Source organism: Salmo salar, chromosome 28 (genome assembly GCF_965601325.2).
Source record: "Salmo salar chromosome 28, fSalSal1, whole genome shotgun sequence".
In the NCBI taxonomy this organism is placed as follows: Eukaryota; Metazoa; Chordata; class Actinopteri; order Salmoniformes; family Salmonidae; genus Salmo; species Salmo salar.
The window spans coordinates 22,262,165-22,287,407 of record NC_138318.1 but is presented as its reverse complement, the minus strand read 5'-3'; the positions used below and the strand labels follow the sequence as shown (position 1 = coordinate 22,287,407).

The window sequence follows — 25,243 nt, the reverse complement described above, 5'->3', positions numbered from 1 at the left end:
GATTATCCTGCCCCTTGCCACCCCTTCACTCTCTTCGATATTTTCTCTTGTAACACACTGTCCCCCACGGGGCCAAAAGGCCTCGACATCATAATACCCAAAGCAGCGGCAGATGGTTGGGCATCAGAGATAAAAAGTTATGGGGCACTTCCAGTTCAATATGATATTGCATTATTGGGGAAGTCCCTGGGCACCTGCCTTAGTCACAGCCATTTTACTCAAAAAACAACCCACTTGGCCATGTACACCCTCCCAAAGAGATAAAGAATCCATTACACACGAAGATAAATCTCATGCTAATTCGCTTTGCATAGTCCGGAATTCAAATGTTATGGAAATCTGAAGGTATAAGAGAGAGGCCACAGAGGTTTCCCGGGCCAAATAAAAAAGCAGTGATTCTCTAACTGGATGACGAAAGTGAGATGAATATGTTAAACTGACAGGGATAATGGATGAAGCTCTTCCAGAGTAGGATTCCTGTTATCTGAAGGTTCTCTCTGGAGTATCTATCTAAGCTCTATTGACCTGGCCCATCCAGAGACATAAATCAAGCAGGACATTGACATCGTTGGACCACAATTAAGTGATAATGCCCTCGAAGCCAGTGTTAGGAGGATATATTGGCACGGGTGTTGTTAGGCCCAAGACGAAATCGAGGGCCGGCAAACCGTGAAAATATATCCTCCAAACACCGGCTTCGAGGGAATTATCACTTTCATACAACGGGTTACCAACATATTCAAATAATGATTGACATATTTTCATAAAAAATATTATTTTGATGAATTTTTTCATACTATTTCATCCTTCCACAAGATATCGTCCCGACACAAAACTAGGGTTGCTCCCCAGCCAGCTGGTTGTTCCTTCTATCGGTTCGGTTGCCAGAGACGCGACCCAGTCGTTTGTTCTAAATGTTCCGTTGCCATACTGGCTGTAAATGTTCTTATTCCTTGCTTGCTAGCTACTTACAGTCACGTCAAACAGTGCAGCCAGAATAACAGCAAAGTAGCTGTTATTCTGTTATTTGCGTTAGTTTATGCTGTTGTCTAGTGACATTTATTTGGATACATCCATTACAATAAGCTAATGATGCACGATTTCGCCTGGCATAGAAAATGTGCTCTCTCGTCAGGACACTGTTGTTCAGAGGAGCTAGCCAACAACAAACCTAACACAATCACTTCAAACTGAAGCTGGAAAGACGGCAAACTAGCAGCACATCGTTTCATTTGACCTGTTTTCTATTGATATTTTCAAGTTTATAAATTGCCTGGCTGGGCTGATGAGACTTTGGATTATGCAGTGAGACGGAACAGAGTAAATAGGCATTTCAACGGTATAGCTTTAGCAGGTGGATATTTGGAAGGACTCCCAAGTTCAGTATCTGTACGACTTTTGAGTAACTTGTGGAATAGACACCGGCTGGAATGCGGTTTTAACCAATCAGCATCCAGGATTAGATCCCCGTTGTATAAAGAACTACAGGCACCATCGATTCATCATCAACTGCTCCAACTAGGAAGAAAATGGAAGTGTAACTCGCTATCAATCTACTATCATGACCCCCCACAATAAGCCATCTATACACCTGTATTTCTCCCCGGAGGACCTGCACTTACTTTGATCTTTGAGCAGTTTGTCTTCGAAAAGAAGATGAGTGAGCGAGCCAAATTGGGAGCTTCAGATGATTGCACCAAAAGGTCTCTGCTAGACTGTCCAGTGTTATTGTGAGGCTTAGTTAGCTTATATTGAGGCACCAGCAGAAGAACCCCTGTTAAGTGTTAAGGGGGAGGAACAAGAAAGATGTATACTATATACTTCTGTCTTTGATTCATTTTGCCCTCCTGATAATCAGATGACAGCAGAAGTTCACAGTTTTTCCCCATAGGATATTACTAATGGGGAAGTTCACTGATTAATCACTTTACTACTCACTGCAGTAAAATCACCATGAATTCACGAAAATTATTTAATTCTGTTCCCATTTCTTCCTTACTTAATTCCACCCATGACAGAGGTTGAATAGAGACTTACTGGTCGTGTCTGGTGTCAGGGACTCCGCGGTCCATCCTGAGCTTGTCACTCTCCACCTGATTGAACTTGTTGCGAGCGTAGGGATCCTGCCCCGGCCGCACCACCGTAGCACCGACATATAGGTCCTGGTCAAAGTCTTGCCACCTCACCTTGCCTGCAAACCAGAGTAGAGACACAGGAGATTAAATAAATATACAGTACAGCAGTGTTTTCCTTAAATTCATTTAGCAGCAGTTGCCACCACTCCAAACAATTTTATTTTGCTTTTAAATGGATAGTGCAATTTTGTCAATTAAGCCCTTTTTCTAGTTACCAATAGTCAGATGATCCATTTACAGTCATTATGCGAACGCTAGTTAGCAATGGTTTGTGAAACTACCTTCAAACTTAATTCAAACTGCAGACAGACATAAAAATGGTATCCATGAGTTCATCTGAATAAATTGAAAAAGAGCTTCATTGCCAAAATCTCACACTATCCCTTTAAGATCAGTGAGACAAGTTACAACTTATATTTGTAGCAAACAGAGTGAGCAGTGGCCCGAATGAAAGCCACGAGCGCACAGCCACCGCTTGCTCATCATCTCACTACAGTGCAGTGGCGCACATCAGTTATATTTCAGATGGTGTCAACATAATTCCATTTTGGAATCTTTTTAAAAAGTCACCAGAAATCATTCTACAAAAAAAAAAAAAAAATCTACCGCTACCTTTGCCACCCCTGCTGAAAAAACTCCTAGGGGAAACACTGGTACAGTGGACAGCAGCACAGTAAATTAAGATATTCTAACCTCTTTCCCCCTTACTGGGCAAAAAACAGCTGCAAGCACTTCATCACAAGTGACCATCGTGTTTAGTTTTCACATTCCAGAGCTTAAAGATGATTTGAGAGCCATTACCAAACTGTAATAAGAGCCTGCATTACAAACTCTGTGTCTCTTTCGCTCCCTCTCGCAGGAGCGCACATTCACACAGCCTAGTCAGATTATTACACATAAAAAAAAAAATAGATATTTTTTAAAACGTCCATATTTAATTGTAATGCTTGTCACAACGTATGAAAACAAAATGTCCCCACATACACACTGGATATCAGCTAAATGGATATTGTCTAAATACTAATGCAGCTGTTATGCGAATTCTTTTATTTAACTAGGCAAGCCAGTTAAGAACAAATTCTTATTCAAAATGATGGCCTACCCCGGCTAAACCCTAACAACGCTGGGCCAATTGTGTGCCACCCTATGGGACTTCCAATCACGGCCGGTTGTGATACAGCCTGGAATCGAACCAGGGTCTGTAGTGCAACCGATGTGAAATGGCCAGTTAGTTAGCGGTGGTGCACGCTAATAGCGGTTCAATCGGGTGATGTCACTCGCTCTGCGACCTTAAGTAGTTGTTCCCCTTGCTCTGCAAGGGCCGCGGCTGTGGCGCGATGGGTAACGATGCTTCGTGGGGTGTCAGTTGTTGATGTGTGCAGAGGGTCCCTGGTTCAAGCCCTGGTTGGGGCGAGGAGAGGGACGGAAGCCATACTGTTACATAGTGACGCCTCTAGCACTGAGATGCAGTGCCTTGGACCATTGCGCCACTCAGGAGCCCAATGAATGAAGCCTCTAAAACATGTGAGCATTTGATTACATTGTCTCTCAGACAGGGTGGGGGCACGGAGAGAAAAAAGACCATGAGCAATTCATCTCATGGAGCTCTGGCAGCCTGTATGATAATTAGGAGGGTATGAGAATAATCTGTCACTGATGCTAATTGTTCCACAGAAATGGAATGGTGAATTGCATTGCCAGGGGCATTCTAACTAGCTAAGCTTAAAAAGGGAAAGCAGATGACCTTGTCATTTCCATGATTAACATGAGCAACACATGACTATGGATGAAATTAATGTTGCAATCTATTAAATGGTTCAGTCTCAGGTCTGGAGAATGATCTAAATAGATGGGAACGAGTACGTCATCTGTTTTGTTTTACATAAAATATCTTCACGTACATAACCCTCATTATTAGGTCACATGTTAATTTTGCTAATAACAGCAGTTAAGTCTATGGTCTGGTGGTAATAATGTACTAGACTTGTAAAGAGTAAATCAAATCCTCCACGCCCACTGCCATTCCTGAAGACCCATTATAGGCTGCAGTATATTCCGAAGCATAAGGTATATAACGATCCTTTATACAGCAACTTTACTTTAATCAGACCTGGGAACAGGTTCCTGTCCAGATCTGTGATCCTGCCCTCAGATACCAGTTAAGAACAGGTTGTCTCTCCGTTATTGCATTTCCTTTGATGTGAAAGTTCCACAGTTCATCCATCCATCTCTCCTCGGCTGCAACATTCCTCCTGTGGCTGTGTTACTTGACAAAAAGCTTTTAAACATGTCACTAAGGTTGAAAGATGTTTAGAAAGTTGCTCTTGGGTAATAGGAATCTGAACATGATCTCAGAGAGTCATGGCTACTGGTAACTGGACATTACACAATACCACATAATGTAAAAGTGGAATTATATTTGTAGAAATGTTTAGAAATTAAAAGCTGAAATGACTTGAGTCAATAAGTATTCAACCCCTTTGTTTTGGGAAGCCTAAACATGTTGCTTAACAAGTCACATAATACGTTGCATGGACTGTGTGTTTATTTTTTATGACTACCTCATCTCCGTACCCCACACATCTCCGTACCCCACACATCTCCGTACCCAACACATCTCCGTACCCCACACATCTCCGTACCCCACACATCTCTGTACCCCTCAGCAGAGCCTTGAATTTCAAACAGATTCAACTACAAAGACCAGGGAGGTTTTCCAACGCCTCGCAAAGAAGGGCACCTCACAGGAGGCCTTTTGGTAGGCCGTCATTGTAAATAAGAATTTAACTGACTTGCTTAGTTAAATAAAAATAAAATAAAAAAGACACTGGGAGACAAATTCACTTTTCAGCAGGACAATAACCTAAAACACAACGCCAAATATACACTGGAGTTGCTGACCAAGACAACATTCCATGTTTTGACTTAAATCGGCTTAAATCTATGGCAAGACTTGAAAATGGCTGTCTAGCAATGATCAACAACCAACTTGACAGAGCTTGAAGAATTTTTAAAAGAATAAATGTGTAAATATTGTACAATCCAGGTGTGCAAATCTCTCCTAGAATTACCCAGAAAGACTCACAGCTGTAAATCACTGCAAAAGGTGATTCTAACACGCATTAACTCAGGGGTGTGAATACCATGTCAAATTACATATTTCTGTATTTCATTTTCAATAAATTTGCAAACATTTCAAAATGGGGTATTGTGTGTGGATGGGTGCGAAAAAATTTGATTTAATCAATTTTCAGGCTGCAACAACAAAATGTGGATTAAGTCAGGGGGTTATTCTAAAATTGATTAAACAGTTTTTTTCCCCCTCATCAATCTACATACAATACCCCATAATGATGAAGCAAAAACGGGTTTTTAGAAATGTTTGCAAATTTATTAAAAACACTTAAAAATGATATGACATTTACATAAGTATTCAGACCCTGTACTTTGTTGAAGCACCTTTGGCAGCGATTACAGCCTCAAGTCTTCTTGGGTATGACGCTACAAGCTTGACACACCTGTATTTGGGGAATTTCTCCCATTCTTCTCCGCAGATCCTCTCAAGCTTTGTCAGGTTGGATGGGGAGCTATTTTCAGGTCTCTCCAGAGATGTTCAATTGGGTTCAAGTCCGGGCTCTGGCTGGGCCACTCAAGGACATTGGGAGACTTGTCCTGAAGCCATTCCTGTGTTGTCTTGGCTGTGTGCTTAGGGTCGTTGTCTTGTTGGAAGGTGAACCTTTGCCCCAGTCTGAGGTCCTGAGCGCTCTGGAGCAGGTTTTCATCAAGGATCTCCTCTGTGCTTTGCGCCGTTCATCTTTCCCTCGAGCCCGACTAGTCTCCCAGTCCCTGCCACTGAAAAACATCCCCACAGCATGACGCAGCAACTACCCTTAGGGATGGTGTCAGGTTTCCTCCAGACGTGACGCTTGGCATTCAGGCCAAAGTGTTCAATCTTAGTTTAATCAGAACAGAGAATCTTGTTTCTCATGGTCGGAGAGTCCTTTAGGTGCCTTTTGGCAAACTCCAAACAGGCTGTCATGTGCCTTTTACTGAGAAGTGGCTTCCATCTGGCCACTCTACCATAAAGGCCTGATTGGTGGAGTGCTGCAGAGATGGTTGTCCTTCTGGAAGATTCTCCCATCTCCACAGAGGAACTCTAGAGCTCTGTCAGAGTGACAATCGGTTCACCTCCCTGACCAAGGCCCTTCTCCTCAGATTGCTCAGTTTGACCAGGCGGCCAGCTCTAAGAAGAGTCTTGGTGGTTCCAAACTTCTTCCATTTAAGAATGATGGAGGCCACTGTGTCCTTGATGACCTTCAATACTGCAGAAATTGTTTGGTATCCTTCCCCAGATCTGTGCCTCAACACAATCCTGTCTCGGAGCTCTACGGACAATTCCTTTGACCTCATGGCTTGGTTTTTGCTCTGACATGCACTGTCAAATGTGGGACCTAATAAAGACAGGTGTGTGCCTTTTCAAATCATGTCCAATAAATTGAGTTTACCACAGGTGGACTCCAATCATGTTGTAGAAACATCAAAGATGATCAATGGAAACAGGATGCACCTGAGCTCAATTTCTAGTCTCATAGCAAAGGGTCTGAATACTTACGTAAATAAGGCATCTGTTTTTATTTTTAATACATTTGAAAACATGTCTAAAAACCTGTTTTTACTTTGTCATTATGGGATATTGTGTGTAGATTGAGGAAATCAAATATTTAATACATTTTAGAATAAGGCTGTAACGTAACAATGTGGAATGCACTGTATAGGCCATCAACAAAGCCTTAACTTCCATCGCACTTCTTGAGCAGAGCAGCCATAGTGGAGGCAGACAGAGGCTAATTGTGTCTGTGGGCTGGTGTGCTGTGCAGCAGATTCCTCACATATCAAAACAGTCCATATAATAGCATTGTCAATAATTAAGAATGATTACTCTAAAACTGAGTGGTCTTCTCATCTTGATCCAAGAGGAAACTCACTCACAGCACATAATACACTGTACACAACAGTGCTGCATGTATCAAAAGCACAAAGTGGTGGCCAGAGAAACAGCTAGCAGCATCATAATAATTAAAACCACCATTAGTGGAGAAAGACATTCCTACAGGGACTGAGAATACACAGCATCATTCTCAATCAAAGCCAAATGAAGCATGTTCTGTACAGAAGTTAAGAGGGAGAGCACAGGACCCGCAGCAGAGCAGGATACAGCAGTCATCAGTATAATTAGCTTCTTCTGAAGAGAATGGAGCTGCTAGGCTGTGACCTCCACAACGCTTCCATCCAGACATGCTCACACACACACACACACACACACACACACACACACACACACACACACACACACACACACACACACACACACACACACACACACACACACACACACACACACACACACACACACACACACACACACACACACGCACACACGCACAAACAAAGCAAAAGACTTCAGAAAATGAAAGTGTAACACAACCCAATCATAAACCTCTATGTAGAATTGATTTTAAGAAACAAGCAAGTTCGCTGAGACTTCACATCGACCTAATGAAGTTCAGAGCTTTACGGAATTAATTTAATACAACCTCGAGGCAAAAATAAACAACTTGTTTTCTCTTCAGCTAGAATGTAGCAGTAAAACAATAAAAAATAAAGTATGTGGACACCTGCTTGTCGAACATCTCATTCCAAAATCATTGGCATTAATATGGAGTTGGTCCCCCCTTTGCTGCTATAACAGCCTCCACTCTTCACGGAAGGTTTTCTACTAGATGTTGGAACGTTGCTGCAGGGACTTGCTCCCATTCAGCCACAAGAGCATTAGTGAGGTCGGGCACTGACGTTGGGCGATTAGGCCTGGCTCGCAGTCTGCGTTTCAATTCATCCCAAAGGTGTTCGATGGGGTTGAGGTCAAGAATCTGTGCAGGCCAGTCAAGTTCTTCCACACCGAACTCGACAAACCATTTCTGTATGGACCTCGCTTTGTTCACGGGGGCATTGTCATGCTGAAACAGGAAAGGGCCTTCCCCAAACTGTTGCCACAAAGTTGGAAGCAAAGAATCATCTTTGTATGTACTGCCAAATTCTCTAAAACAACGTTTGAGGCAGCCTATGGTTGAGAAATTAACATTAAATTATCTGGCAACAGCTCTGGTGGACATTCCTGCAGTCAGCACGATAAATGCACGCTCCCTCAAAACTTGAGACATCTGTGGCATTGTGTTGTGTGACAAAACTGCACATTTTAGAGTGGCCTTTAATTGTCCCCAACATAAGGTTTACCTGTGTAATGATAATGCTGTTTAATCAGCTTCTGGATATGCCACACCCGTCAGGTGGATGGATTATCTTGGCAAACAAGAAATGCTCACTAACAGTGATGGGCTCCCGAGTGGCGCACCGGTCTAAGGCACTGCAATGCAGTGCTTGAGGCATCACTACAGACACCCTAGTTTGTATCCAGGCTGTATCACAACCGGCCGTGATTGGGAGTCCCATAGGGCGGCACACAATTGGCCCAGCGTCGTCCGGGTTTGACCAGTGTAGGCAGTCATTGTAAATTAGAATTTGTTCTTAACTGACTTGCCTAGTTAAATATAATTATAATTTTTTTTATTAACAAACTTGTGCACAGAATTTGAGAGTAATAAGGTTTTTGTGCGTATTGAACATTTCTGGGATCTTTTATTTCAGCTCATGAAACACTTTACATGTTGCATTTATATTTTTGTTCAGTATACCTCAAAATACCTCATACCTCTCCACATTGATCTGGTACTGGCTGTCTGTATATAGCTCCACATTGATCTGATACTGGCTGTCTGTATATAGCTCCACATTGCTCTGGTGCTGGCTGTCTGTATATAGCTCCACATTGATCTGGTACTGGCTGTCTGTATATAGCTCCACATTGATCTGGTACTGGCTGTCTGTATATAGCTCCACATTGATCTGGTACTGGCTGTCTGTATATAGCTCCACATTGATCTGGTACTGGCTGTCTGTATATAGCTCCACATTGATCTGGTACTGGCTGTCTGTATATAGCTCCACATTGATCTGGTGCTGGCTGTCTGTATATAGCTCCACATTGATCTGGTGCTGGCTGTCTGTATATAGCTCCACATTGATCTGGTACTGGCTGTCTGTATATAGCTCCACATTGATCTGGTACTGGCTGTCTGTATATAGCTCCACATTGATCTGGCACTGGCTGTCTGTGTATAGCTCCATTCTTGTGTATTTTAGTTTATTCCACGTGTTACCATTTTATTTTTAAACTCTGCATTGTTGGGAAGCATTTCATGGTAAAGTTTACACCAGTTGTATTTGGCGCATGTGACAAATAGAATTTGGTTTGATTTTGATTTGATAGCAGATAGAGCAGGCTAATTAAAAGGCCATTTTCACAGACATTCCATTATACTTTGGAGTCAAAAAAGGAGTAATTGTACATTAGGCCATCTGGAAATGAGCTTAATTAAAAATGGGCACCCTTCTGCAAATTCTTTGTTTAACTGAAAATTGAGTGTTAAGCCGAGTGACCTAAATAGCATAAGCCACTGAAACAAGACACAATTGAATATTGATAGGGGTATTATTTTCTACATAAAATACAGGAAACAAAAGCAGATGGGAATGATTTTTCTCCCTGCCCTACCTTTATAGAAAACATGGAATGTTTATGACATAAATTAAACGGAACAGCTCTCCCCCAGAACTACCTTGCCAAGGAAAGAATGTGACAGTCACAGTTATGATGGTAAAAATACTACAATTTATATATCTCTGTACATGGCATGCTGATTTTTTAAATGCAGAAAAGGCCTATAAAGTCAGCATATGCTTACACCTGAGGCTTAATGCATTAAGCAGCCCTGCTAAATTGGATCCCGGTTTGGTTGAGCACATGGGCTCGCAAATTGTTACGACGGGCTTTTCTACTTGGGTGATTGGCCCGGGTACAAAGATCAGACACTTGTAAAAACACCAAGATGAATTCAGATGCTTTTCATAGCATTTCTATACACACAAACACACACACACACACACACACACACACACACACACACACACACACACACACACACACACACACACACACACACACACCTTGCATAATTAGCCCTGACCTCATGAACAGTAAAGGTAGTTTACTAGTTTTAAACAGAGCCGCAGCTGACACCCTGCTCTATTGCAAAGTAGATTGAACAACATGTCGATTGATTTTCTCAACGGGACTCTCCTGCGCCTGTGTGTAAATGGAAGGGCTAATCAGAATGGATGGCGCTGTGGGATGCCTGGCTGGGCTGGGATATCTGGCTCTTACCTGGGGGGAGTGTCTCCAGACTGTGGGTTTTGTCATCTGCGTTGCTGTGTGCCTGGGCCTGATTTGATGAGTCAATAGTGTTCCAGTCATCCTGCCAAAGAAACACAAGACACATGAATATAGAAACAAATAGTGAAGGTAACTTTTTACATTCAGTGGAAAATATATTCTTGCTCTCCTCAGAAAAGGATGATCTAAAGATAGAAAATGCTCACCCCCATGTTTCATAAATAGCAGTGTTCCTCAATGATGTCTGAGTAGTTTAAACCGAGAATGTTAAACACATTTCCCAGACTAATTCTGAAAGCAAATGATAAGAAAAAGCTTTTATAATACTTTAGTCTTCCTAGTTCCCTTTTGGTGTTATTGATTTATTCGTTCAAGGTTAACTGTGGAATTACAAATGCATGATTTGCATCATCATGTTACTCTGGCAACGAGATGCCCCTGACCTAGCGTTGCGCTGCTTCGAGAAGCTTTTAAAAATGTAAGTGAGTTTGTCAAAAGCATCTTGATGAAGATGTGATCCTATGACAGACAGTTCACCATCATTCAATTTACATTCAAGAACTTAGAACATAGGCTACTTATCCAAACCAGATGGACAGAGGAAGTACAGAGGACATGTTTTATTCAGCTTAGGGCTCACAGCCATTCAAATAACCTCACAACTTGTATGTTGAGTCATGCATTAGACCTTCTCAAGAGTCAGACAAAAATAATTTCTGTGTGGTATTTTGGGTTAGACACACAGAGTGTAAACTACACCCATATACAAAAAAACCCCCAGCATGTTTGATACAATCTAATGGACAAAATACATTGTTGTCTCCTTGTCTATTACCATCAGGATAGAAACTGTCTAGACTACAAAAACCTGATTGAAGTGCTCTTGAACATTCCAATCATCGCCAGGTGCATCATTGGATCCACAACAATAAGTTATGTGGGGATTCACAGAACGGAATGCGATGGAGAGGAAATGTCGATTGAGGAGTGGCTGCCGTTCTGATCTCACGGCAGAAACAAAAGCAGAAGGACAGTCAGTGACTAAACAGCCAAAAGGGATTTCCATCAGTGTTAGAACACACAGGAGTTGTGTGCCTGCACAAAGCCAGTAAAGACTCCCCACATTGCGGGAGGCTTTGGCCTCAGCATATAGCCCATTTCATCATTCTCGCCTGCCTCCATAACAAACTGTTGGGAAATATGGCCGCGCTGACAATGAGGGCATGGGCCAAGCCAAACGGTGACACACTGCAGTGCTGCAAGCCTGTAACACAACGTGGGCTGGCTTGGTAATAACTCAAGAAGGCCTCTTGCCAAGATTAGCAGTAAATAAACAAACAGGCGGGATGGTATGGTATGGACAGAGAGCAAGCTACTGAAGTCCTGTCCAGAAGCCCTCGCTTTACAAAACGCGATCAGTATCTGGTCTGGTCGACTGGTCCCCTCAGTCAGGCCAAAATGTACAGGTGGCTGTGGCAAAGAAAAGCATTTAGATGCTCAGCATTTGATGATATTAACTTATCAAAGTAATTCTCATATCTTATCAAAACTCTATACATTTAGACAGATGAGCATGAATGAGTACTTAACGTCCTGTGAATCACCAGCGATTAAGAAAAATGTGATGCATTTCTTTTAGAGCATAATTATGCGCTCTGACTTCTTAGGGCTAGGCCCCTTCTTTCTCAATTTCCACCTGAATTATGCACCCAAAGTAAACTGCCTGTTGCTCAGGCCCTGAAGCCAGGATATCCATATAATTGGTACCATTGGAAAGAAAACACGTTGAAGTCTGTGGAAATGTTAAAAATAATGTAGGAGAACATCCCCCAAAAAACTAACCGGAAATGTTTTATTGTTGTTGAGAGACCATCCTCTTAGAAAGGCAAGTAAAAGGTCATATTGAAAATTATCTCCCTGGATGGAATTCCTATGGCTTCCACAGGGTGTACACCCCAGATGTCAATAAATGCACAGTTAAGTTTTGTAACTTCAAAAACGAATAAGAAATAATCAGTTTTAGTACAGGGACACAGTCTTGGAAATGCGTGTTTGCTTGTGCCATTACGACAGGACGCACCTGCTAAAATCGGTTTCCTATTAAACATACTTCTTTCCGTAAGAAATATTATAGTTTGATTACATTTTAGGGTATCTGAGGAGTAAATAGAAATGTATTTTGACTTGTTGAAACCAAGTTTAGGGGTAGATTTTTGGATTCCTTTCTCTGCATGTTGAACGAGTGGATTACTCAAATCGATGGTGCGAACTAAACAGACTTTTTGGGATATAAAGAAGGATTTTATCTAACAAAAACGACACTACATGTTATAGCTGGGACCTTTTGGATGACAAATCAGAGGAGGAATTTCAAAAAGTAAGTGAATATTTAATCGTTATTTGTGAATGTATGAAACCTGTGCCGGTGGAAAAATATTTTAATGTGGGGCGTCGTCCTCAAACAATCGCATGGCATGTTTTTGCTGTAATAGCTACTGTAAATCGGACAGTGCAGTTAGATAAACAGGAATTTAAGCTTTCAGATGATATAAGACACTTATATGTACCTAAATGTTTAATATCCAGAGTCAAAACATATTAGAATCACCTTTGGCAGCAATTACAGCTGTGAGTCTTACTTGGTAAGTCTCTAAGAGCTTTGCACATCTGGATTGTACAATATTTGCCCATTATTATTGAAACAATTCTTCAATCTCTACAAATTGGTTGTTGATCATTGCTAGACAACCATTTTCAAGCAGATTATTTAAAACTAACTCTGCCACTCAGGAACATATATGGTCTTCTTGGTAAGCAACTCCAGTGTAGATTTGCCCTTGTGTTTTAGGTTATTGTTCTGCTGAAAGGTGAATTGGAAAGGTGGAAAACAGACTGAACCTGTGCTTGGCTCCATTCCATTTCTTGTTTTTCACAAAAAGTCCTTAACGATTACAAGCACAGCCCTAACATGATGCAGCCACCACAATGCTTGGAAATATGGAGTGTTACTGATTAAAGTGTTGTATTGGATTTGCCCCAAACATAACACCTTGTATTCAGGACATAAATTGAATTACTTTAGTGCCTTGTTACAATCAGGATGCATGTTTTGGAATATTTGTATTATGTACAGGCTTCCTTCTTTTCACTCTGTCAATTAGGTTAGTACCGTGGAGTAACTACAATGATGTTCATCGATCCTCAGTTTTCTGTCACAGCCATTAAACTCTGTTTTAAAAAGTCACCATTGGCCTCATGGGGAAATCTCTGAGCGGTTTCCTTCCTCTCCGACCACTAAGTTAGGAACAGAGTATGTCAGCTGAGCGGAGCGTGCCCAATTCCCAAAGGCTGAAACGTCCTTCTTGCCCGCTCTAATTTTGCTCCAGAAGCACTCACTTCACAAGCTCAGGGCATGCCCACCTCAGCATGCATTTGTAGCCTACTTGTGTGCTGCTATAGCCCCTTGCTTTAGCTACTGTCATGGAGTTCACTAAATATTTTCATTAAGAAACTGATGAAAGACACAGGTGCTAAATCAAGGTGACTTACAAAGATGAGGACCAAGAGCAAGAGACTGGACAACTTATTTGTATTGCTCTTAAATTTTTTTAATGAATTTTAATCTTATTAACACTTTGTGCTAGCTATTTGTGTAGGTAGCACTCGGTGCGCTCCCGAGTGGCGCACCGGTCTAAGGCACTGCATCTCAGTTCAAGAGGCGTCACTGCAGTCCCTGGTTCGAATCCAGGCTGCATCACATTTTTTATTTAACCTTTATTTATACAGGTTTTACTCATTGAGATAATATCTCTTTTCCAAGAGAGACCTGGTCACATCCGGCCGTGATTGGGAGTCCCATAGGGCAGCGCACAATTGGCACAGCGTCGTCCGGGTTTGGCCGTCATTGTAAATAAGAATTTGTTCTTAACAGACTTGCCTAGCTAAATAAAGGGTAGTGTCCACAACCAAAGAATCATTGTGGAATCTGAAAAGACACTTATACCAAAAGCATGATGGTATACTTACTACGTGCACATGCTAAAAGAAAGGAACGAGGTGGGTAGATAAGTGCGTCATTGTGGCAAAGTATTTATAAACCAAAAATCATATCTTTTAAATGTTTTGTTCATTTTCGTTCTATTATCTATACAATAGGCCATAATTGATTTTGGCCCAATAGGCCTGGCATATTTCCACATTCAAGGTGGTTTCCATTTTGATTGGCTTATTTTGACTAAAAACCTTAACCATAGAAAAAAATAAAAACTCTGCATCTCTGCCCAGCCTGGCCAAAAGGGTGTTTAGCATCCCCAGTGGCTCTGCAAATGTGGAGAGGATATTTTCCGCTGCTGGCCAGCTATCCAGGCACAATCGCATGAGCCTGAAGCCACAGACTGGCCAAACTCGTGTTTCTAAAAATGAATTCAAAAGTCATTAATAAGTAATTTTGTGTTTAATTTGTATTTAATTCTAAGTAAGTCACAGCCTATATGTGCCATATATAGACAATCATTTAATACAACAAAATGCTGTTTAAATGCTGAGCGCTTTATGTTCCTACCAGGCTGTCATGTCGCACTCGCAAATGCATTTCTTTGTAGGCTATAGCCTTGAAGTAATTGAAATAATATAGCCTAAATAATTCATTTTCGTTCCTTAGGCTCCCTGTCTGGCTCCTGACCTATTTAGGGTGTTTATATGCTGTTTAATATGACATGTAGCCTATTTGAAATTAAGTCCGTTCTTACATTCACCTTTTCATGTTGATTCAAATACTTTTCCTTCAAAGCCATATGGTTGGGTTTCAATACTTAAACTATTGGTAGGTCCAGGTAGTCACAAAACTAGATGGGTGTTAATGAATGGAGTGAATTTGAAGCGGCAGTTTTATTCCCTGTGAGCACAGAGCGGTTTTTAGCGGTGCGGGATTTCCAACCGCTCAACTCCGCTCACATGCTCTGGTTAGGAAGGACGCTTGTATCTTCGTAGTGTAATTAATAACTTTTTAATTCACTTATTTAGGCTTGCAATAACAAAGGGGTTGAATACTTATTGACTCACAACATTTAAGCTTTCCATATTTAAGTAATTTGTAAAAAAAAAAAAAAATTGAAAAACTTAATTCCACTTTCACATTATGGGGAATTGTGTGTAGGCCACAGACAATTTTTTTTTTTTTTAAATACAAATATTCCCTGCTGTGCTTTGCTCTGCTTTTACATATGACACTGCAGTATGTACGCCCTTTTATGAACAGCAATGCTACCATCTGTCTGGTACATCATTTATCTGATCTGGTACAGTAGTAGACTACTACAGTAAATTATATTCTGGTTTTTGGCCTGCCTGACTCCCATTATGTAATCTTTGTGATTCAGGGCCATTTCAGGTCTGGGAGTCAATTGGGGGAGAAAGCAGGTGTGAATGCAGAGAGCCCAGAGGAACATCCATCTCAGTTGGCATGATATAACCGCACAGCAACTGTTCCTCCTCGCTGTGCCATACATGCACTGCCAGGGGGCATTAGCAGGCAGCAGCCAGACTGGAGGCTCTTTTAGGCTAGTTTGTGGAAGGCAGGCTGAGCAGAGGAGCAAAATTCAACCAAAAATGTCCCCTCTTCTCTGAGGATGCTGCAGCTTCAGTTGGTACAGGGAACTGTAAAACTTGAGAGTAGAAGAGGGTAGGGAAGAGAGTAGAAGAGTATCTTTGGAGTGCTCTTCAGTGATCGGGAAACGTATAAGACACAGCTGTTTGGGTTAAGTAGGAATATGTGGGGTCATGACAAGCTTGAACTACAGTAGAAGCAAGCAGAGAATGTATCGGTTAAGAGAACACAGATGGGTTCCTCAAGAAGAGTCTGCCACTGTAACACTAAAATCCATTTCAATATTTACAATCCCTGATAGAACAGGTGGGAAGACCTAGCACTTGTCTTAACTGAACTATCCTTGTCATAGTGTACTAAGATACTGTACTGTGTTTGCTTTCATTATCAGTCTGATCTGGCGTGTCGTAAAGTGTAGTGAGGATTTGGTCCCTTCATTACCGGGTTCACCAGGACAAAATAAAACAAATAAGTTTCCTCAGAACGTTGTCAACCAGTGACAGGAGAAAAACACTTGCAAAGTAAAACCAGATGTCATTCCCGGGGTTGTGTCTCGGAGAGTAAATGACATACCTGTTTTAAAAAACAAGTGTACCCATATCAGAGTAAGAATACACTACTGGTCAAAAGTTTTAGAACGCCTACTCATTCAAGGGTTTTTCTTTCTTTTTACTATTTTCTACATTGTAGAATAATAATGAAGACATCAAAACTACGAAATAACACATTTTGAATCCTGTAGTAACAAAAAAAATTGTTAAACAAATAAAAAATATATTTTATATTTGAGATTCTTCAAATAGCCACCCTTTGCCTTAATGACAGCTTGTACACTCTTGGCATTCTCTCAACCAGCTTCATGAGGTAGTTACCTGGAATGCATTTCAATTAACAGGTGTGCCTTAATTTGTGGAATTTCTTTCCTTGTTAAAGCGTTTGAGCCAATCAGTTGTGTTGTGAAAAGGTTGGATTGGTAAAGAGAAGATAGCCCTATTTGGTAAAAGACCAAGTCCATATAATGGCAAGACCAGCTCAAATAAGAAAAACGAAACGACAGTCCATCATTACTTTAAGACATGAAGGCCTGTCAATACGGAACATTTCTTCAAGTGCAGTAGCAAAAACCATCAAGCACTATGATGAAACTGGCTCTCATGACGACCGCCACAGGAACGGAAGACCCAGAGTTATCTCTGCTGCAGAGGATAAGTTCATTAGAGTTACCAGCCTCAGAAATTGCAGCCCAAATAAATGCTTCACAGTGTTCAAGTAACAGACACATCTCAACATCAACTGTTCAGAGGAGACTACGTGAATCAGGCCTTCATGGTCGAATTGCTGCAAAGAAACCACTACTAATGGACACCAATAAGAAGAGACTTGCTTGGGCCAAGAAACACGAGCAATGGACATTAAACCGGTGGAAATTTGTCCTTTGGTCTGGAGTCCAAATTTGAGATTTTTGGTTCCAAACGCCATGTCTTTGTGAGACGCGGTGTGCGTGAATGGATGATCTCCGCATTTGTATTTCCCACCGTAAAGCATGGAGGAGGTGTTGTTTTGGAGTGGGGGTGCTTTGCTGATGACACTGTCTGTGATATATTTAGATTTCAAGGCACACTTAACCAGCATGGCTACCACAGCATTCAGCAGCGATACGCCATCCCATCTGGTTTGGGCTTAGTGGGACTATCATTTGTTTTTCATCAGGATTATGACCCAATACACCTCCAGGCTGTGTAAGGGCTATTTGACCAAGAAGGAGAGTGCTGCATCAGATGACCTGCATCAGTCGACCTGGCCTCCACAATCCCCCGACCTCAACCCAATTGAGATGGTTTGGGATGAGTCGGACAGCAGAGTGAAGGAAAAGCAGCCAACAAGTGTTCAGCATATGTGGGAACTCCTTCAAGACTGTTGGGAAAGAATTCCAGTTTAAGCTGGTTAAGAGAATGCCAAGAGTGTGCAAAGCTGTCATCAAGGCAAAGAGTGGCTATTTGAAGAATCTGAAATATAAAGTATATTTTTATTTGTTTAACACTTTTTTGGTTACTACATGATTCCATGTGTTATTTCATAGGTTTGATGTCTTCACTATTATTCTACAATGTAGAAAATAGTAAAAATAAAGAAAAACCCTTGAATGAGTAGGTGTTCTAAAACTTTTAACCGGTAGTGTACATACAAGCACTGAATTATACAGTATGCAGGGAGTTAACATAGTGCATGCCAATGCCATCATAGCCAAGCTACTCTTAGGGGGGGAGGGGAGAGACTGAAGACTGAATGTCCACTTCTGCAGATGAAGCCAGCTCTGTTAAGAGGTTAGGAGCTGTGGAACCCGAAGGCTTAAGCGGGTTTCGATGGTGTCTCAGCTGTTCTAGATACATGGCTGAAAGCCCTGCAATGAACAGTGCGCACATCTCTTAGAGCTGGGAGGAGGAGAAACATTCCCCCTAATAACATCAGCCTGAACATCCCACAGAGAGGAGGCAGAGCAAGGCTGGCCTCACACCAACTGTGCTCAGATGGATTATATTTGCCTGGCTAGACAGGGCTGCAGAACTGCACAACAGCATGTGCATGTACAGTACACAGAAGTCCCGTTATTCGGCGATAAATTGAAAGAGACCGCCAACACCATCTTCGGTTAGGTTAATGACAAAGTATGCATCTTGAGGGTATTCTTGTACACACTGGTTTATGGTGCTGCACATGCTGAAATGTCAGAGCCAGGCAACACTATGATGTAAAGCATGTAGTATTATGTTATTTATACCTTTCACATTTTGGCATAAAAACACAAGATGAAGTGTCTGCAAATCTGTGAACAGACTAGGAATCTTGAAATGTTCTTATAGCTCATCTCACACAGTGCAGGCTTTTACCAATGGACAACTGAAAAGGTCTTTACGTCACCCACTGACAGCAATGGAGTGATTTACAAAGGTAATTTCAAGATGCTGACAAACTACAAGATGGTGATGGAGAGAAGTCAACCATTTAGGCTTATTCAAACTTAAAACAGCCATACAAAGTGATCAAACAGCACCAGAGCAATAGCAGACCTCAGACAAATTATATTTTCTAATTTAGCTAAACAGTTCTCTGTGTACTTCTCATGTGCCACACAGTCAGCCAGACTGCTCAGACAGACAGTCACTGATGCCATGAATGTGACAAACCACCACAGCTAGACCTAACCACCACAGCTCACCATGGATGGAAAACCAAACAAGAAAACCTGCTTCACACGTCACCTGAAATAGGGTTCAGGAGGGTTCGTTCAACATAATGAAAGTTGCAGATAGAAATGCGATGAATAGAAATGTAGAACCGACACAATGTCCAAGATGCGTGTTCTGTTGTACACAATATATTTCTATCTTAATGTTCATGAATGTGTCCTATTGAATGCAGCCTTAGACGTGGACCTTTCTGCTTTGCCCAGAACACTATATACAGCATCTTAGCTAACCAGAAAAAAACTCCAGAAACGCAGTGTAAAAAAACATCTAGCTTTATTTAACCCTCAGTAATGACTCATCTGGCATGGGCAAGTGAAAGGGTCAGCACAAGCTAAGCTTAATCAATGAATCAATTAGAAAAATACATATACGAAAGGCTGCCTTGTGCTAAAACGCTGCCTCGGACGGCAAAATTATTCGGTGCAAATAATCATGGCTAAAATGTTGACATTCACCAGACAGAGAAGATAATTCACTTCGCTAATGTTCTCTTTTTTTTTGTTGACAAGTTCTGGGGCTGATTTCAAACAGATGGTGGAGTAATCTGAAGTGCACGCTGGACAGGCTAACGAAAAATGAATCAAACTTCCTACAAAATCAGACGTCACGCAAAGTCATTTGAGCAAAATTGGGCTGTTTCTTGCATATGTTAGCCAATAGGCTACCTCCCTCACTGATTGCTCACCAAGTCTTTGAATCATCCCCAACAGTTTGAAGATTATTAGCCAAAGCCCTTACAGCAGGACGCCTTGGGCTGACTAGGATCTAACATCACACATTCTTATGGCCACCAAGTGGGTACACCACAAATGTGTCTCTTTTGGCTCATTCATACCAACTAGCCTCAATGATTGTTATCTGGAAACTTGGCAGTCCAATGGCATAGTGGTGTATAATTGTATGGCTTTGTTGGAGGAACATGAGGAATGATATCACTAATGTTATTAGAGCTAGGATATCAATAATAGATTAACCGTCAATGGCAATGGTTCTGCCAAACATTCCTATCATCCTTCTGTAAGACACCATGCTTGCTTAAAAACACTAGTGAGCACAGCAGCAGCCTTCTTTCCTTCAACCAAAGAATCTTACAAAACATCAAATCACAAGACACTGGGCTGTTTTCAGATTTGATTATAAAAGGACTTTGTAGCATCACTTTCACTCAGTGATATACTCAGTTCCTTCTGGTACTGGTCTTCAGGAACATGTACTTTCTTTCCATTGTAAAATGTGGACAGCACACAAAGGTTTGTTTTTCAGGTGGTGAAACAATCCACCCAACAAATATTCATAACCATAGCATTTTAAAGTCATCTTGGGTCCACATGTCACAACGGTGGGCCTAGTTAAAATTGTCATAGTTTGCCTGTCTTTTCAATTGCCAGAAGATTCAGACCCTACCATTACGCTTGTTTACGCTGAGCTGCACTGGGAATGGAATGAAATCATGGTAACATTAAGACATTGTGGAGCTGCGCTAGATATAGATCGGAAAATATAGTCCAAATTTTACCTTGATCCACACCGATATATCAAGATGGCGCTGGAGAGGATGGCTGACATTTTACAGTTGAAGTCGAAAGTTAAGCCAAATACATTTAAACTCAGTTTTTCACAATCCCTGACATTTAATCCTAGTAAAAATTCCCTGTCTTAGGTCAGTTAGGATCACCACTTTATTTTAAGAATGTGAAATGTCAGAATAATAGTGGAGAGAATGATTTATTTCAGCTTTTATTTCTGTCATCACATTCCCAGTGGGTCAATAGTTTACATGCACTCAATTAGTATTTGGTAGCGTTGCCTTTAAATTGTTTGACTCGGGTCAAACGTTTTGGGTAGCCTTCCACAAGCTTCCCACAATAAGTTGGGTGAATTTTGGCCCATTCCTCCTGACAGAGCTGGTATTACTGAGTCAGGATTGTAGGCCTCCTTGCCCGCACACACTTTTTCAGTTCTGCCCACAAATTTTCTATAGGATTGAGGTCAGGGCCTTGTGATGGCCACTCCAATACCTTGACTTTGATGTCCATAAGCCATTTTGCCACAACTTTGGAAGTATGCTTGGGGTCATTGTCTATTTGGAAGACCCATGTGTGATCAAGCTTTAACTTCTGGCTGATGTCTTGAGATGTTTCTTCAATATATCCACATAATTCTCCTTCTTCATGATGCCATCTATTTTGTGAAGTGCACCAGTCCCTCCTGACGCAAAGCACCCCCATAACATGATGCTGCCACCCCTGTGCTTCACGGTTGGGATGGTGTTCTTCAGCTTGCAAGCGTACCCATTTTTCCTCCAAACATAATGATGGTCATCATGGCCAAACAGTTCTATTTTTGTTTCATCAGACCAGAGGACATTTCTCCAAAAAGTACGATCTTTGTCCCCATGTGCAGTTGCAAACAGTAGTCTGGCTTTTTATGGCGGTTTTGGAGCAGTGGCTTCTTCCTTGCTGAGTGGCCTTTCAGGTTATGTCGATATAGGACTTGTTTTACTGCGGATATAGATACCTTTGTAACCATTTCCTCCAGCATCTTCACAAGGTCCTTTGCTGTTGTTCTGGGATTGATTTGCACTTTTCGCACCAAAGCACGTTCATCTCTAGGAGACAGAACGCGTCTCCTTCCTGAGCGGTATGACGGCTGCGTGGTCCCATGGTGTTTATACTTGCGTACTATTGTTTGTACAGATGAATGTGGTACCTTCAGGCATTTGGAAATTGCTCCCAAGGATGAACCAGACTTGTGGAGGTCTACAATTTTTTTTAGGAGTTCTTGGTTGATTTCTTTTGATTTTACCATGATGTCAAGCAAAGAGGCACTGAGTTTGAAGGTAGGCCTTGAAATACATCCACAGGTACTCCTCCAATTGACTCAAATGATGTCAATTAGCCTATCAGAAGCTTCTAAAGCCATGACATCATTTTCTGGAATTTTCCAAGCTGTTTAAAGGCAGTCAACTTAGTGTATGTAAAACTTCTGACCCACTGGAATTATAAGTGAAATAATCTGTCTGTATCAATTGTTGGAAAAATTACGTGTCATGCACAAAGTAGATGTCCTAACCGACTTGCCAAAACTATAGTTTGTTAACAAGACATTTTTGGAGTGGTTGAAAAACGAGTTTTAATGACTCCAACCTAAGTGTATGTAAACTTCCGACTTCAACTGTACATGCGCCTGACCAATTGTGCTATTTTGTAAAAAAAAAAAAAAAAGTGCGTTGTTTGTAACTTATTTCGTACATGTTGCTGCTACCGTCTCTTATGACCGAAAATAACTTCTGGACATCAGAACAGCGATTACTCACCATGAACTGGAAGAAGCTTTTCCCTTCAACGAGTCTGATGAGAAGGATATACTGCTCTCCCGGGAAGAGCCCCAAATCCCCATCATTTGCACAGAGAAAAGAGGACGGAGGATGGGCTGCCTTCAGAGAATCCGTAAGCGAGCGAGTAAACTCCCACTGCCTTCCGTTCTACTTGCTAACATGCAATCATTGGAAAATAAAATTAAGTATCCTACCAACGGGACATTAAGAACTGTTATATCTCAGGTTTCACAAAGTCGTGGCTAAACGATGACACGGATAATATAGAGCTGGCAGGATTTTCCATGCACTGGCAGAACAGAGATGCTAAGTCTGGTAAGACGAGGAGTGGGGGTGTGTCTTTTTGTCAATAACAGCTGGTGCACGATGTCTAACGTTAAAAAGTATTGAAGTATTGCTTGCCTGAGGTAGAGTACTTTACGATAAGCTGTAGACCACACTATCTACCAAGAGAGTACTCATCTATATTATTCGTAGCTGTCTATTTACCACCACAGACTGATGCTGGCACTAAGACCGCACTCAACCACCTCTATAAGGCCATAAACAAACAAGAAAATGCTAATCCAGAAGCGGTGCTCCAAGTGGCCAGGGACTTTAATGCAGGCAAACTTAAATCAGTTTTACCAAATTTTTACAAGAATGTCACATGTGCAACCAGAGGGAGAAAAAAAAAAAAAAAACTCTAGACCACCTTTACTCCACACAAAGAGATGCATACAAAGCTCTCCCCTGCCCTCCATTTGGCAAATCTGACCATAATTCTATCCTGACTCTTGCTTACAAGCAAAAACTAAAAAGCAGTAAGTGCCAGTGACTCGCTCAATACGGAAGTGGTCAGTTGACGCGGATGCTACGCTACAGGACTGTTTTGCTAGCACAGACTGGAATATGTTCCGGGATTCATCCAATGGCATTGAGGAGGATACCACCTTATTGATGAAGCCGATGACTAAGTGCATTGACGACGTCATCCCCACAGTGACCATACGTACCTATCCCAACCAGCAACCATGGATTACAGGCAACATCCGCATCGAGCTAAAGGCTAGAGCTGCCGCTTTCAAGGAGCGGGACACTAATCCGGACGCTTATAAGAAATCCCGCTATGCCCTCAGACGAACCATCAAACAAGCAAAGCGTCAATACAGGATTAAGACTGAATCCTACTACACCAGCTCTGACACTCATTGGATGTGGCAGGGCTTGAAAACTATTATGGACAACAAAGGGAAACCCAGAAGCGAGCTGCCAAGTGACGCAATCCTACCAGACGAGCTTAATGCCTTTTATGCTCGCTTCGAGGCAAGCAACACTGAAGCATGCATGAGAGCACCAGCTGTTCTGGATGACTGTGTGATAATGCTCTCGGTAGCTGATGTGACCAATACCTTTAAACAGGTCACCATACACAAAGCCGCGGGGCCAGATGGATTACCAGGATGTGTACTCAAAGCATGCGCGGACCAACTGGCAAGTGTCTTCACTGACATTATCAACCTCTCCCTGACTGAGTATGTAATACCTACATGTTTCAAGCAGACCACCATAGTCCCTGTGCCCAAGGAAGCGAAGGTGACCTGCCTAACTGATTACTGCCCCGTAGCACTCACGTCAGGGGCCATGAAGAGCTTTGAAAGGCTGGTCATGGCTAACATCAACAGCATCCTCATGAATACCCCAGACCCACTCCAATTCAAGTACCACCCCAACAGATGATGCAACCACAATCGCTCTCCACACTGCCCTTTCCCACCTGGACAAAAGGAACACCTATGTGAGAATGCTGTTAATTTACTACAGCTCAGCGTTCAACCCCATAGTGTCTACGAAGCTCATCACTAAGCTAAGGACCCTGGTATGGCTACTGCTCGGCCTCTGACCGCAAGGCGGTACAGAGGGTAGTGCATACGGCCCAGTACATCACTGGGGCCAAACCTCCTGCAATCCAGGACCTATATAATAGGCGGTGTCAGAGGAAAGCCCATAAAATTGTCAGAGACTCCAGTCACCCAAGTCATAGACTGTTTTCTCTGCTACCGCACAGTAAGCGGTACCGGAGAACCAAGTCTAGGACCAAAAGGCTCCTTAACATCTTCTACCCCCAAGCCATAAGACTACTGAACAATTAATAAAATGGCCACCGGACTATTACATTGACCCCTCCATTTGTTTTGTACACTGCTGCTACTCGCTGTTTATTATCTATGCATAGTCATTTCACCCCTATCTACATGTACAAATTACCTCAACAAACCTATACCCCCGCACACTGACTCGTTACCAGTACCCCCTGTATATATTTTTTACTTTAGTTTATTTGGTAAATATTTTCTTAACTCTACTTTAACTGCACTGTTGGTTAAGGGCTTGTAAGTAAGCATTTCACGGTGAGGTCTACACTTGTTGTATTCGGTGCATGTGACAAATAAAGTTTGATTTGACTTGACTGAAATACTTCCGGTTTCCCAGAAAACTGCCCTTTCGACCTCATGCTAGTTAGCAGTAGCCACAGCAGCCATTATGGAACGGCACTGTTGTGTTGAACCACCAAGGAGCTGATTGGCTGAC

At 41.9% G+C, this 25,243-nt stretch overlaps 1 protein-coding gene across 2 annotated transcripts in view; it reads right to left on the bottom strand.

The window, feature by feature from the left end:
• Positions 1 to 25,243, bottom strand: part of galnt2 (UDP-N-acetyl-alpha-D-galactosamine:polypeptide N-acetylgalactosaminyltransferase 2) — a 94,321-nt gene that overhangs the window by 20,746 nt on the left and 48,332 nt on the right. For both annotated transcript variants that reach the window (XM_014179903.3, XM_014179904.3), the window contains exons 2-3: positions 10,474 to 10,564; positions 2,038 to 2,191 (exon numbers count right to left, since the gene is read on the bottom strand). In XM_014179903.3, the coding sequence (XP_014035378.1) occupies positions 2,038 to 2,191; positions 10,474 to 10,564 (245 nt within the window). The remainder of the gene's footprint in view (positions 1 to 2,037; positions 2,192 to 10,473; positions 10,565 to 25,243) is intronic.